The sequence below is a fragment of the Tetrao urogallus genome, assembly GCF_951394365.1.
Source record: "Tetrao urogallus genome assembly, chromosome: 1".
In the NCBI taxonomy this organism is placed as follows: Eukaryota; Metazoa; Chordata; class Aves; order Galliformes; family Phasianidae; genus Tetrao; species Tetrao urogallus.
Window position 1 is genome coordinate 134,853,278 of NC_136813.1, and position 16,123 is coordinate 134,869,400.

Here is a 16,123-nt window from a genome sequence, read left to right on the forward strand (position 1 = left end):
GTAAACTGCTCTCAAGAGTTTCTTTGGAACAAGTAACCCAAAAGCCTGCCTGGATGCTCAAGAGCTTTAGTCGAGCACAAAGCCTGGGAACTACGTACCACTCTACTTGCTACAGAATGTAGCAAGCTGAATGGGAAACAAAAGGAGCTGGTCCACAAACATCTGAGCTTGCAAACCACCACTCCACGGATTTCCAGGCACCCAATTGCTACAGTTACTTCCTCAAACTAGGGAGACCCTAGGAAGATCCATTCCCAGAGGACCACAGGTAAGCTGGCACAAAAGCACAGAAAACATTTACAGGCAGTGTCTCTCTTCTGCGCTGCTTTATCAAAACTAAACCCTCTCCACAATACCATGTTATGCACACATAATTAGCATTCCCCAACAAAAACAACTTACTTGCCAACTGCGAACATATGCTCTATTTTCACAAAATATGCTAACCAGGTAAAAATATTGCTATTCTCCATGCACTTTCTAATTTGATTGTATCCTCCTGACGTAAAACAGGACAGAATCCAGTGTTCCTAAGTTGTCAGCAGCAAAATCACTTATTAAGGAGTGGCCTGATAACACATCCCTCTATGAGAAATCATTGTTTTTTTCTGTTATTTATGCGTGCTGGTAACACTGATATGCAGTTGATTTTCTCAAAGTTTTCCTGCACAGTTTTTCCAAATAGCTGAACATTTGTGTGCTATACCTCAGTTAATTATGGGACTAAGATTTCTAAAGAATTTCTCAATCACTACTGCATGGGAACTGATGAATCATGGCCTGAACCTCTGATTGATAACCTGAGGCGAGCAATGAGTCACCCCTGGGAGCACAGGTGAAGGCAATTCACCTGTGCTGCTGGAAGGGACGGAGCTTGGCTCCATCTCTCCTGGACCCATTTAAGAACTGACTATGAGTAGGGAAGGATCTCTTTCTGGAGATTCCTCCTTTGGAGTTTTACAGCAAGCCCAGGATAAGAGTAAGCACTCTATTCTCTTTTTGGTATACTAACCTATTTAGCCAAACTCTCTTCTTTATTTCATAATTATAACATCTGTATATTCGTTGATTATGTAACTATAATGAAAAATGAATCTGATTCCATTCAGTTTTGCTTTATGAACTTCAAGATCTGAGCACACTATTGGAAAATGATCTTTATTCAGCTAAAAAGACTGAATTTAGAAACAAACTAACTATACTTACTTGTTGTATGCCCACAGCATATGTTTTTAGAAAAAACTCTGAGAATTCAAAGTATTCTTTAGTTACATTTCCTGGACTTCCATACCTTTAAAACAAAGAGAAGACAAATATTCACTTTCATTGCAAAGAGCCTTCTGTGTCACGAAAATACAGTGTTTTCTATAACACAAATGACCCTGAGTACCCTTCCATCCCCAACAAATTGTTTCCGCAGATATTCTACTACGCCATTATTTCCTACATGATGCCTCACTTCCCTTTTCTTTTCTTAGAACCTCATCCAGTGCAATGTTATAGTCAAGTAAATACAGCTCCACTGTTGTCATAAGCTCTGTAACTTCTACCTTGTTGGATTTCTTTTCAAATCTTTCCCTGCCTTTGTATTTAAGAATACAAGCAGTTATAGATGAATAAATAAAGATAAAAATACTTTTCCTTGCTAGTTTCTTGCCAGGTTAGAGAGACAAATCATCTCACTGAGAGCTCAAGCCATTAGCTGTGCCAGTGCAAGGAAGAGGACAGCTGTGGGATTTTCTTTGGTGACTACGAGCTGTTAAACCAAGTCAACTGCCTTGTCTAACTGCACCCAAGGAACATCAAAGATTTGTAACCCTAATTTAGTTTTCAATCAGCTTGTCAGTCTACTACCGTTCAAAAAGACGAGCTACGATATGTAATGCCCATTTCTTGCATTTCCACCACACCAGCTCTGGTCTGTCATCTTCATCGATTTGTAAAGTCTCCTATAAATAAGCACAAGAATTTTGAATTAGTTTTGTGTGTTGTTGAGATAAATTACTTTTTAAACACTCCTCACTGAGTATGCTAATACAAATTCACAGCACTGACTAAAATTTCGGCTGTTAACAGTTCAGGAACTCTACACTATTTTAATTAGCTAATATAAATGTGTATATGAAATACCTGTACAGTACCTGTACTCAAATGTTCAAAATGACACACGTTTAAAAAACTGAAACTCTGAGATAGACTTGAATAACACACAGCAGTGTCCACTTTTGCTTAAAAATTAAGCAAAACACTACTCCTCCAAATTCATACACCCAAACCATATGTAATGCAAAAGCTGTTAGAAATAATGCTGTTACATAAATTTTCAAAACCAAGGGAAAGACAGTTATTGCTGTACATACATGCATGCTCATGCATTTAATTATTTGCTTCACTCTTCTTCTAGAGATGTGGAGGTTTGATGAAATAAAGAGTGAAACAGAGACAAACAGTGGTTTTTCAATGATCTCTTGCTTCTTTAGAGAAAAAGGCTAAAATAATTGAAAGCTTCCAAAATATCATAGACTGGAGTTTTCATATTATCACTATCTCAGACAATGTAAATCTGGTAGCTTACACGATTCTCCTGCATTTGTAGAACACTTATTTTAAAGATAAGAACCTCAAACAAATGACATCTTAAAAAACAAAACAAACTGACAGAATGACCACACTTACAAAACTTTTACAGTGACTGTTCCTCAATTGACAACACACAAGTGTAAGAGGTTTTGACAATACTAAACCTTACAGGAGGTACATTCCTGTCAATGATGGTACGGAAGATCTCCATCCACTGAGTCATAGTCTGGTTATTCACCAACTGGAGTGGCAATGCATACTGAAATAAAAATAAAAATAAAAAAAATATAAAAATAAAAATAAAAATAAACACCTTCATGAAACACTAATTTTTTTTTCTCTGAAGTGAGTAGGAGCAATTTCAACAGTAGCTACATTTCTAGGAGGATGAGGTTCTAAGCGAACTTAAATTAGTTTAGATATCAATACTACTCCAACTCTATCATTCTTGGTACAATTTGCAGAGTAACTTCTGACATAGATTCTATTTAAGAAAAGTTCCTTGCGTTGAGTACTTGCTAATTCTTTTTGCCTCTTCCTCTTAGGGAAACTAAAAGCATTTTATTAAGAGAAATGTACTTCTCATTACTACCTAGCTACTATCTAATAAATTTTACTTCTCTACGAAGTCCAAAGTAGTGACAATATTCAGGAAAGGGTTTTCAAAATGAAATAGGACCTTTGGAACTTTTTAAGAACCCTTCCATCTAATAATAAATAATTTCAGCTTTTTTTTTAAACCTTCAGCAAGGCCTCTCAGGCTGCACCTGATGTAGGATCTTGTTCTCTTTCTCATTCTTTAGAAGCACTTCTTCACCAAACTCACCCTTGTAACAGCCAAACACACCTCTGAAAATGCATGTGTCTCAACAAATAATTTCTCCCAAATCTTTAGAAAATAATGAGAGGAACGCCACCCAATGAAGTGCACTGTTGGCAATTATAATGCAGTATGTACTACTGCCATTTGCAGAGGCTAAGCAGCAGATTCTAGATACTCATTGTTTATATCAGATTATGTTCAACTTTATAAATATAGAAACACTTCTCCAGCAAGCTAATAGACAGGATGTGCAGAAATACTGAGATTCATTAAAACTGTAACACTGGGGATTATGTGATCAGTTTTTAAGTGGACAAATCTATAAAAATCACATCTTTATAAAAGGTATTTACTGAACATTACTTTTCCCATCCAAATTGGTACTTTTACTCAAAGACACCCATGAGTGCACTGAAGGGGATTGTTGTACTCAGCAATGTAGAAGTTCTGTTTTTCTGTACACAGACACCAACCTGAACAAGAGCATAAAAGATTTTTAAAATTTGTTTCTGAAGAAGCACAGAGTAATGGGAATTATCAGGCAGAAGCTGGATCATTTGCTGCTGAATACGAGGCAAAAATATCTGCATTGCTGCTATCAGAGGATCTCGCTCCTCTGCTTTCTTGTATCTGCAAAGGAAACAAAAATGTTGGTCAAGGATTTACACACTGGAGACTCTCATACTTCTATTCACCAATAATTTAATTACTGTACCTTAAAGCAACTAAAATCCAGCATTCACTGATTGACTCTCCCTCCTCCAGCCCCCGTCTCATAATTCAAATAAATCATGCTAAATCTCTAACATACAGAAATCTCTAAATAGAGAAATAAAAAAAAAAAAACACAAATCTTATTGTTATCTTATACAAATGCTCTTTACTACTGAGCTAGAAGCTCACAGCAACAGGGACTTGGCTTTCTCTGTCATTCATATCAATGCAAACCCAAGCTAGGTGGCTGAACAAATAGTAGTGAATCACCATTCTCCACTTACATTTCTTCTGTGCGATTTACACATATGTTCCAAGCACCAGATATTTTTTTTCCTAAATGAGAGAGCTCACTGCACTGCTGCTAATTTATGCTTTCCAGATTTAGACTATCAGAAGGATAGTACAGTTAACACCATGCAATAGGAACTATGTGACAGGCAATACTGTATTATAACACAAAAGTAGAAAGTTATTTCTATTTGTATTTCCTGCATTTGGGGAATCTTCAAACAAAAGAAGTTACAAGCATTTAAGTTATAAGCTAGGGTAAATCAGATCAAAATGACAAAGCCTCAAGAAAAAAAAAAAAAAAACAACACTAAAGTCATACAGGTTATTTACTGCTGGAATCTCTGCTTACAACTCACTGATGATATAAAGATGATGAAGCTTTCATTTATTTGCAGGAAAGAACGCATATGTCAATTACTAAATCTCATTCTCTATCAGAATTCCATGTAGAGCTGCCAGTGCTTTTATGAATGTCATTCTTGGTAATCAGATGAGAAACCAAAGTACTGTGCCCTTGTCTACTGATGGACATCAACTTACTCATAAGTCTTCACCAGCTGATACAGGCACAGAAGGCTCCCAAGCCAGCTGCCACTGTTTTGAGACTGCAAGTAGTAGCCTATCTTGTCAACGACCGCTGTCCAATGGCCAGGAAAGTCATGCTTAATGATAGCACGCAGGCACATTGTCAGCTGGGCTCTGTGGCAGGAGGGAAAGAGAAACACAGTAGCAGATAAGTTATTAAAGCACGGTGTTTAATATTAAAGCACAGATCCCAAATCTTGGCTTAGTGGCTACAACGTAAATATTGCACCGTAAGCATTAAAGCATTACACGTTTTGATAACACTGAAAGTTATGGGACATGGGAAAAAAAAAACCAAAAAAAAAGTCCCAGAGGATTAACTTTAAGGAAGGAACTAATTTCAGAATAGTTCAACCACTTTTCTCTGCTCCTCCTCACTCTCCACAATCACCAGGAAATATCTGAAAACAATTAATTGCACAAAATTAGCCAGCCTTGTATTTTGAAAACGAATGGTTATACTTTTACATACTTACAAGGTTGAAATCAGCCACGAGAACACAAATTTGTATGTTTTTAATTAAACAAAACTGATTTGTGTTATAAACCAAGCCAGAGGTTCCTCATCAAATTATGATTTTCCTGGGATCTTCCAGAACAGCACTTCACAACTTCTGAAGCATATGGCAGAGTGAGTGAGGTAAAATGTTGTATTGTTCCTCTCCCTCCATAAACTCTTTGAAGCCACTTTGTGGCAAGACAGAACTGTTAACTGCCTGAAGTGAGGTATACTGTGACTACAGAGTTTTAGAGGCACTACATAAGAAGCTGCACATGCTCTTGGCTCTGCTAAGGAATAAAAGTCTGTAGTAAATAGTTTCTTTTATCTTTATCTTTCCTTGCAGTCTAAGATATGGAGCCAAAAACACCAAGTAATTCAATCAGAGGCTCTCAAGCCTCTCAAATTTTGAGCTTTGTGCAAACTTGCCTTCCTCCTCAAGCCCTTGGAGTTTGTCCCTGTTGTTGATTTGATTTGTTCTCCTCCCTTGCTCTCATGAGCAAACAACGAAAAATACTGATATCACAACATCAGACTAGTCCCAATAATGTTTCTTTGCCATTTCTATTCTCTGACAAATCTGAAGTTCTTAGTATTTAGAAACACCCTATTCCAGGTGAATTTTCTAGGGGTCAGTTTCAACTGTTCTTTTAGGTATAGATGGTCATTGTTATGTCAGAATATTTGGAATCCCACATTATGAAAAGATGCCTGAACTAGTTTGCAAAAAACTTCTCATATTTCCATTATTTTGTGTTCTTTAGTATAAACTCAGCCTTAGTAATTATGATGAGATGACACAGTAAGCAACATGCCCTTACTACACTATTACAGAAACAACACAAGATTCCTTACACTGTAGACATCCTTGACAAGGGGTTCTTTTGGTGGGGGTTCTAAACATTAAAGTCAGAGGCTTCAGAAAGCTGAACTGCAAACAATGTCTTAGTGCAGGACCATTTATACCCTACACAACTCCTGTCAGATGTTTGTCTAATGTACTCATAAAGATCTCCAGTGACAGCAATACCACAGCATCCTAACACATTCCTCTATTTCATCATGTTTCTTAATCAAAGTGTTTTCCCTAATCCTAATTTTAATCCATAGTCCATCATTCCTCTTCCTGATACAACTACTGACAAAGAATACATCTTTGGGAACAGAGTTAATGGAGAGGAAGAGGAAAAGCCAGGAAGATGTTCGTCTGTTTTTCAAAGATGCACATCACAGCCCTTCTTACAAGCCTCACTCTAATTAACATCACAAACAATCACATATTGCGGCAAATCTGTGAATCTTAACTATTCTTCCAGTAAAGATAGAACAGCATTTCCTTATTCTTTTAACATCTTACAATCAAGAATGTCAATATACATTTAAATGCTAGGATTGCATTTAAAAAAATGGGAAAGTAACTGAGGTAAGAGTTACTAGAAAAACAAATGGATTTTGAGCTGTAATTTTTGGATGGGTAATTCTGTATCACTGTCTGCCCTGAATCAGCTGCCATTACAAGACACTTCCAACTACACCATAAGGGAATAAATCACAGTGCTCTTAGCCAAGTTAACACATTTCTGAAAAAAACAAATGCACATGAATACACTAAAATTGATCATTATTACTATATTTTCAAAAGAAGCACTGACTTTATTTCCCAAGAGATTGAGATTTTCACATCTAGACTGGTAGGTCTGAAAACCTGAGCAATAAAAACACCCCCTACAAAACAGAAGAATACCTCACTAAGTCAGGAGAGCGAATTATTCCTTCTACAATGTTATCACGAATCTGCTGCCGATCGTTCTCATGAATGTTGAAAGGAAATACTGCTTCTCCAGGAGGTGGTTCACGGTCTGGCCAGTACTGCGTCACCATGTTCTTCAGGTAGATGGCAGCTACGTGTAAGAGATGTGGAAATTATAGTTCAGATTTAATTCTAAAGCATCTCTACATTGCTGTGCTCAATGTGTAGTAGAGTTGAAAAGCAGAACAAAGAACAGGAGAGACAACTGAAAACCTCTGCAAGGGTTTGTAACAATTGCAAGAACTAAAAACAGTTGAGAACATTTTTACTCACATCTGAAATTACTCATCAAGCTCTGTTAGGGAAGCTTTGGAAAGCTCATGTAAACAAATCATTGTACACACAGAGAGGACACTCTGCTTGGGGAAATGCCCAGTATGAAACTGGCACATGGCTACCTTCTATTCAGATAGAAATGTTTGTTGTGAATTCCCTAAGCTTTATCTCACTGCTAGGATTTCCCATAATCCCTCAGAATTGTTCTGCCTGTCTCATGTGAAAAACCATGCAAAATAAAGTTAATCTTCTATTGAAAATAAGCAGCATTTATGCCTCAGTATTGAAATGCCTGTAGGCATTCTTTAGAGAACGTACAAAATACACTGTAAGACATTAAAGCAACATTCTTAATAAACTCTTATCCCTTTACAACTTTGGCTGATTATTGACTAGGGTTTTAAAGTACAAAAAAGACATTCTTGTGCCCAACTTTTTTTGTCATGACAAATTACCAACTATGAAAACATGCAGTTTGTAAAATATTATATAGGAAGAAGAGGATAAAATGTTCTTTGACTATTAAATGCCTGAATATTCAGGAAAAAAAAAAAAAAAAACAGATCCAGAAAGATCAAAGACTTGAATTGACTTTGTCCATAGGTCTTAATGTTACACAGATTCTTGGCTGTTTACAAAAACTTAGGGAAATCTGGTGATATACAGATTTAATTTAAATGTGTTTTTCTATTTTATACCTCCATTCTCTAAATAACAAAACAAACAAACAAAAAAACCAACAAAGGTTAAAAAAAATGGTATTTTTTCCCAAATGAAGGATTAATTTATGAAAATGACCTTATGGAGTCCAGATTAACCAACAGACTTTACCACAGGATGGTTTAAAAATGCCATTCAAAGTTGGATTGTCTTTGAAAATATACACGCCAGCATGACAAACAGCAAATATCAGCATGCCTCAATGCACTCAGGGGATTAATAGGATCTGTATAGGAAAAAAAAAATACAACCAACAGTGGTTCAATGGGAAATGCTGCTCCATAGGATAGAAAGAGAGCTGAGAACGAAACAGGGCTCATCAATTTCTTGAAAAAGTTGAATGTTTTGTTAATCTGTAAAAAATACTGCGTAACGTTAATCAAAGTAGATTCTGAGGATTGGGAATCTGATCTTACACAAATGTACACCTGCAGTCAGCTGCACTGCTGTACCTGATCACACACACACACACAGTGAGGCAATCTTTCTAGACATGCTCAGACTACAGATGTGTAATTTACCATAATGTGACCTTCCTTCACTTTTGTGAGCAAACACCATACATATTGAATAAGCCTACGAGGCTACCCTTGATTGCAAACTATGTTCTCATCTTTCAGTCAATTTCACTTTTTCAGGAAAAAGGACTCTAATAGAGGAAAATTACTCAAATGAGATCCACTTTTTATTTTTCTTTTTATTTTTATTTTTATATATATATATATTTTTGCTTGAATATCTTCAGTACAAGCAGAAATCATTCTGGTTTTATATCATTTTTGCAGTAATCCAGTAGGGATCACTATAAACACAGGGATGTAAGAAAAAAAGCAGCACAGATAGAGAAGTTTCTACCCTTTCCATTTCCATGTTCAGAGCAAACATGAACTTGCTTACATTCCAGCAGCTCAATATTCTGCTGAAATTACTAACAGACCAAATTTTTACTGAAGGAAAATGAAACAAGGATTTCATCTTACCTGCTTGACGCACTGGAAACTCAACTTGATCTGATACTATGATTTGCAGTAGACTTGGAGCAAAATTGATGATTTTATAGGACTGAAATATATATAAAACACAGTTAGCAAATCATTGTTTAAAGAAGACTGTATTACCATAAGCTGAATAAGAAATAGAGGCAGGGATTTTGTGGAGTTCTTTGACTTTCCTGATGAAGTGTGAAAGGTTTCAGCACATGGATTTACCCAAATCAGCAGCATTCTAAATGATTACTTGTAAAAGCTGAGCGTATAGCAACACAGCAGAGGAATAAGTAATGTGACTTGGCTCTCTAACTGAGACTTGTGATAATGAATATTTAAATAATTCTGAGATGTATAATGAGACTCAGTACAGATCTGTCCTTGAATTATTTAACTTAGCCTCATAAGTCAAACAAGCCACGTATTTTTCAGCAATATTTTAATGGACTAGATGTATAGTGCACCATAAGAGAAAAATAAAAACTGGGTTAAAAAAAAAAAAAAAAAAAGGGAATTATCATTTTTAATTAAAACCAAGCGCAGACAGATAATATTTCAAACCCCACAGCTTTCCTGGGAACTTAGCGAACGCTACATCAGCCATGCAGCTGAAGAATTTCAAAGAGAAAACAATGCTCACTGAACTTCTGAGCAAAGCATGCTAGGTTTAAAAGATGTGAAAACCTGATAGCATTATACTGCTGCCATTCACCAGGGGTCCTTCGATGTGAAGAACTGTTGACTCAGCATGGTGCAGCTAGTGCTAAGCCTTGGAAACATCAGTAGTTAACAGTAGGTCAGATCTTTCATCACTTGGATGATCAAATCACTATGTGTTTGATGTTCAGAGTGACACTTCTTGGGGGCTAGATGACAGAAGCTCTCTTTGTTTCACCTTGTATTGCCAGAGTATGTCTGGCAGTCCTGTGGTTACTTCCAGAGCTGGGCTTTAAGTACACGTTTGCTACCTCCTCCCACAGACTTAGCCTCATTCAAAAGCTGTGACACAAAGGGATGTGTTCTGCAATTCATGTCCCCGATTCCTTGATCGAACATTTCCATAATGAGGTAAAATTACACAGCTTTCATGATACTTAAGAGTAACAGCAGCAGCACAACTCTGTCTTTCAACAATTTTGCAACATCTCCTAACTTTCTGACCCTCATTACTCTCATGGTAATGACAGCACAGTTTTAACCCATTCTGAGTTCAGAGACTCATTTGATGTTTGCAGAGCAGCCCAAGATCTCAGATAAAAGCAGCAAAGGCAAACCATACTCTCCCATCCCTGCACACTTTAATTATCCATAAGCAACACTCAGGGTAAAGAAAAAGCAGTACCATGCAGGCCAGGAGCCCCACATATCTATGAACGCACTGAAACACCACCTTTCAGGGCCACCTGGCTGAAGCACCCCAAGTTCCCAAACCTTTCATAACAGGCACACTGTAGCCCCAAGACCAGCCTTATGTTGTCTGGCAGCCACCACCCAGTGGGGCCCAGCGCTGGCCACCTCTGAGGTAAAACAGCCCAGCCCCTCTTACACCCAATTCAAACACTGCTCACTGATGCTGCAGCAAACTCAGTCAGGAAAACCACGCGCTGCTTGCAACATTTGGAACAGAGGACTTCCAAAAAGCTGCACACAGCAGTATTTCTCCTACACCAGCACATTCTCACTGGTCTGTTGTCGTGCTCACTGAGATCTTGGGACAGACCCACTCCCTCCCAGGCTCTAGAAATCATACAGGAGGCAATTGAAGACAGCAGGTGAATCCACGGGTGTTCTTTGAGCAGAGGCAGAGCAGTCAGGTGTGAGCTCAGTACAGGGAAGAGATGAGGCCGTTTCCTCTTCTGCTGGGTGAGCACAGAACACCTCAGGCAGGCCACAACAGCAAGATGCACAGTAGTGAACAGCACGCCTTTCCCTGCACCTCTGCACACAAGTAGGGCATTTCCAAAAGGCCTTTTGTCCTTTCAGCTGTAAAATCAAGCTACTACATCTTCATTTGCAAAGATGAACAGGTAGAAGACATGCTCATCTTTGCATATCCATGCAATAAGCTGCTTGCAAAAACTATTTTAAGGCTTCCACACATTTGATTTGAATGCTCAGCTATCTGGTTTACTGAGTTCTAGTTTTGTTTGCGATGCATTTCAAATGCGTTACTTAGAAACCCCATCAGTATTCATCACATTGGGCATACTTTTGCCATTGCTAATAGTATTTTCTCTCATTTTTATACTGGCAGTCATGTACAGGTTGTTAAAACAAACTAGAACTTCAAAAGATACTTCCTTCTTTCCTTGACTACAAGCACAGGCATCATTTTGGGAGATGAAAATGCACACATATAAGAACCCCTACCCCACATGCCTTCCTCTGCTACCAAATTCATCCAGTGTCAAACAGACCCTGCTTCCCACAGAACTTCATGCAAGCCAACTTCCTCATCAAATCAGTCTTCACTACAAATATCCAAGATTCCTCCCTCAACTGAGGTGCTCAATGCTGTGTTCACAATGGCCCTAAGATCTCTGCACGCTATGGCAGCCAACTGACATTCTCACATTTCTTTCTCTCCTCCCAGCACTGCTTCTGAGTTCCTGACAAAGTCACATTCTGCAACTCCTCAATATGTAAACAAGCACTTGTATTCCTGCAATTTCATTTGTGCTGTCCTTTTGTCACAAAGAATTGTATTGCAGCAGGTTGAGCCAGTGAAGATGAAGGTTTAAGAACTGTATTGGTAATTCTATCCAAAAGGGAGTAAGTTGGAGGTGACTGTGCGTGCTCACATATCCAGACAATAATATTCCACAGCATTCCAAGAACTGGTACACGAAAGCAGTATTTAACTATCAAAAAACAGAAACCACCAAAAATCCATTAGGTCCATGAGACAGACCTAGAAAGGATAATAAATACCACGGATATCATAGAAGGGCATTATGAACAAGAGGGTGTGTGGAAACTGAGCATCTTTCTCTGGTATGGAAATCAACTGTTCTAAGAAAACAGCATGACTGACAAACAAGATTCCGAAGCGCAGGCCAATCACAGTGTAATAGAACTGAAGAGAAACAGGGAAAAATGAAAGAAAAGGAGGGAGATGGAGAAATGTGTACACTTAAGAGAAACAACAGGCTAACGGGGAAATGACAGCAGTTACAAGATGGAGATTACTGACCTGACTGGCAATCCCTGCTCCAGTTTATCAAGAACCACATTTTAGACAACTGCCACACTTATATTTGTGTACAGGTCACTGAGGGAAATGAAGTTCGTTCATGACTCAGAGGTAGCAGAGAACGATCAGAAATAGCCTACAAAGAACTGAATTATCTTTGGAACTGCTGCAACAAAAATGGAATGGAGTAATAGGACAAAGTAATGGAAGTACATTAAAGCAGGAATTTCTCCTAAAAGCTTGTGGCTCGTTAGTGAGGAACAGGATAACAGGACCCTGCTTTATTATATGATGTGAGATAACGTAAGTGCTGAACATGAAGAAGATAATTGTAGCTTTAGGATATATAAAACAAGGTATTAATGGCATTGAACATGAGATGTTCTGACATGCTGCAAAGGCAGATGACCAGATTGCACAAGAAAGATTACTTCAAAGATAAATGCGGAAAAGAGCCGTCCTCTCTTGCTATTAAATTTCAAAAATTCAGTTTTATGATAATGCAAAGGAAATACTGCTTGAGGCCAGGAAAACAAGCTGGTGGAGATCAGCCTCTAACAATACATCAAAGTGGGTACGAAGAAGCCTATTCTAGTTAAGAAGTAAGATTGGTATGGATTGATCTAAATGGACCATAAATTAGTTTAGGATGGAAACTGACATTTGTCTCTAGCTGCTGGAGGAAAAGAGTTGACAAACAGCTTTCCAATAAAGATAATAAGGGCAAGAAAAAGAAATAGTAACTTTAAATGGAGTATTGAATCCATTTCCGAAAGCAATTAGATGATAATCCAGAAGGCAGAAAGCAACAACACTGATTTTTCTCCCTCTTTACTCAGATGCAAGAACTTAAAAAACAGAAAGAAACATTTTCAGACATCTTGCGACTCCTTACAGATTCACAAGTTTTCATCAACTTTAACTCCATCCCACATACTGTACATGGCAAGCAGATGATGGAGTAGGGCCACTGTGAGGTTGTTGCTAAAGGACTCTGTGTCAGTACAAGCACCAAGTGCATACAAAGAGGAATAATATTGCTGGAGTTGTTCTAGGTCTGTACGAAGCACCAGTCACTGCCTGGATTCAAGCTTGAAAGCACTGCATGCTACAGACAGGACAACACAGGGGATGTTTCACCCCAGTATCCTCTAGTGCTTATCAGGAGCAGCAACACTACAGCTGTTGCACAGAAGTGAAGGTGACCCCCGTTCTCTTAGAACAAGCACTGTATTACCACTCCAATCGTTCCATGATGGAGCATTTCTGGTTCTGCTGCTCGACTGGTTTCTTTGGTAGAGCAAGATAAAAGCTGGAGCAGCATCTGGATGCCAGCTCATGCAGCTCACAGCACCATGTCAACGCTGACATTACATGTGTGGAAGTCTGACATGTAGCTTTGAAGTCTTGCTTCAAAAGCACTGAAAGGCTTCAAGATGTCAAAGGCCTGTGTTAGCAAATTATTCAAGAACACTTTTGTTTCAAAGGTTTGTAACAGACCCAGTGCTGCATCAGTGTGTTCTATCACTCACATACATCATGCTTTGTTTAATGATGGGAAGCCTGCACAGCAATAGGCACATCTTCACTTCCAGGTTACTTCTTTACAACAGAAGAGAGAAATCTGTCAGCATGCTATTGCCACCATCCTGCCCTGCTCTGCACTATGTGCCTTACTTCGAGCACTGGGTGTGATTTGGGGCACGGCAGCACGGGAAGAACATAAAATTATGAGTGTCCACAGGGAGGCTATGAAGGTGGATAAGAGTCTGGAGGGCAAGGTGTGTGAGGAGCAGCTGAGAGCCCTGGATTTGCTCAGCATAGAGCAGAGGAGCTGAGGGGAAGCCTGATGGCGGCTGCAGCTCCTCACAGGGAGCGGAGGGGCAGCGCTGAGCTCTGCTCCGTGTGACAGCGACAGGGAACAGCATGGAGCTGCGTCAGGGGAGGGCAGCTGGGGGTCAGAGACAGGGTCTGCACCACAGGGTGGTGGGTATGGAACAGGTTGCACAGGGCAGCGGGCACGGCCCTGAGTGCAGGAGGTCAAGGGGTATTTGGACACCACTCCCAGGCAAAGGGTTTGGTTTTGAGTGGTGTTGTGTGGAGCCAGAGGTTGGGCTCAGTTGTCCTTGTGGGTCCCTTCCAACTCAGGATATTCTGTGATTCTGTTTCAAATAAAATTTTGTACTTCAACCTGTTCTTGACAAATGCACTTACAATCTTGACACTGGAACCTAGGAATTTTGTGAGAATTGCATTACCCACCATTTGAAAAGTTAAAGGCCACAATCTCAGAACTCATTCTAACTTTCCCTGAGCTCTGCAGCACTGACAGCAGTGGCAGTGCAGGCATTGTTGAAGTAACCATGCCAAACGAACAGGAGAGAAGTTCCGCACGTTATCCATCTCTCCAGAAGCATTCTTAGTGCCCTGCACTTAATCCATCCGTTTGCTGTGAGCCCTCGCCGGCAGGGATTAGCTGTACCCGGCTCGAAAGGAGCTTTCCGCTGCCCAAATAGCGAACCGAGCCGGAAGGGCAGCCTCGAGGATACAGCAGCAACCTGACAACCCGCCCTCACGGCGTGGCATCTACCGCACGGCCGCGACCCAGGGCTCTTTAATAGGCCGGATCGGGCGTTGTACCGCAGCACTCGGCTCGCAGCACCGCTGACGCCCGAGCGAAGAGCCGCGGCCAGCCCTCCGACGCCACGCACGGCGCCGTCGCACCGAACGCGGGACGTTGCCATAACTAACCAAAGTTTAATTTAGCGCCGCTGAGCGGGGCTAAGTGGGTCCGTCAGGGCGAGGGACGCGGGCGGGACGCTGGCAGGACCCCCGCTCGCAGTCCGGCAGCCGCGGCCCCAACCGCCGCCCCGCCGCCCCCCGCCCGCGCGACGCAGGGGAGGGCCGGAGTGCGGAGGAGGGGGCGCCCCGACCCCCCGCCCCTGCCGGCCGGGCCGGGCGACCCCGTGCGGTGCGGCCGGGCGGGGCGGGCCTACCGCTGGCCGCCCGCCGGCCGCGTCCGCCCCCCTCACCTGATTGAGCTCGTTCTCGGCTGCGATGCGCAGCTTGGGGTCGATGGTGCCCTTCAGCGCCTGGATGATCCTGTTGGGGTCCATCTCGGCACGGTGTGGACCCCCGGCCGGCAGGCCGCGCTCCGCCGGGGGTAGGAGTAAGGAGCGGAGCCGCCGCCGCCGCCGCCGCCCCCCCGCGCCGCGACCGCGAGCTCGTGTCCCCCACCCCCCGGTCCCTCTCCAGAGCCATTCACCGGTTTGCGACAGCTGGGTATCGGGAAGCGGGCGCCGCTTTACGGCCGCGGCGCCTCCTTCTGGCTCGGCGCGGAGGCCGCCATGCTGTACGGACGGCAACCGGCCGTGGAGGCGGCCATGTTGCGGTACGGCCAGCAGCGCGCCCGGTCCCCAGCCGCGTCCCTTCAGCTCGGGCTGCTGCCTGGGGAGCTTCACGTGGCTCTCTTTTGCCTAATAGTTCCAGCATTTCGCTGAGCTACCAAAAGGAACTGTGGAAATTCACTCGGTCTGGACTAAAATCTAATGTCCGTGCCTCATCTGTCTCGAATAGCATAGTTGAGGAAACTGCAAAAGATAAGCAGGTGGAATTTAGGTGGTATCAGATTTGCATAAGAAAG

General features: G+C 41.2%; 1 protein-coding gene across 1 annotated transcript in view; it reads right to left on the reverse strand.

Annotated features, from left to right (window-relative positions):
• IPO8 (importin 8) overlaps positions 1 to 15,596 on the reverse strand; it is a gene marked incomplete at both ends in the record, with an annotated part of 41,019 nt that extends 25,423 nt beyond the window's left edge. The window contains 8 exons of the mRNA XM_079539711.1: positions 1,207 to 1,291; positions 1,855 to 1,949; positions 2,750 to 2,839; positions 3,877 to 4,033; positions 4,952 to 5,110; positions 7,240 to 7,396; positions 9,282 to 9,363; positions 15,513 to 15,596. Of these exons, the coding sequence (XP_079395837.1) occupies positions 1,207 to 1,291; positions 1,855 to 1,949; positions 2,750 to 2,839; positions 3,877 to 4,033; positions 4,952 to 5,110; positions 7,240 to 7,396; positions 9,282 to 9,363; positions 15,513 to 15,596 (909 nt within the window). The remainder of the gene's footprint in view (positions 1 to 1,206; positions 1,292 to 1,854; positions 1,950 to 2,749; positions 2,840 to 3,876; positions 4,034 to 4,951; positions 5,111 to 7,239; positions 7,397 to 9,281; positions 9,364 to 15,512) is intronic.
• Between the last annotated feature and the right edge of the window lie 527 nt (positions 15,597 to 16,123).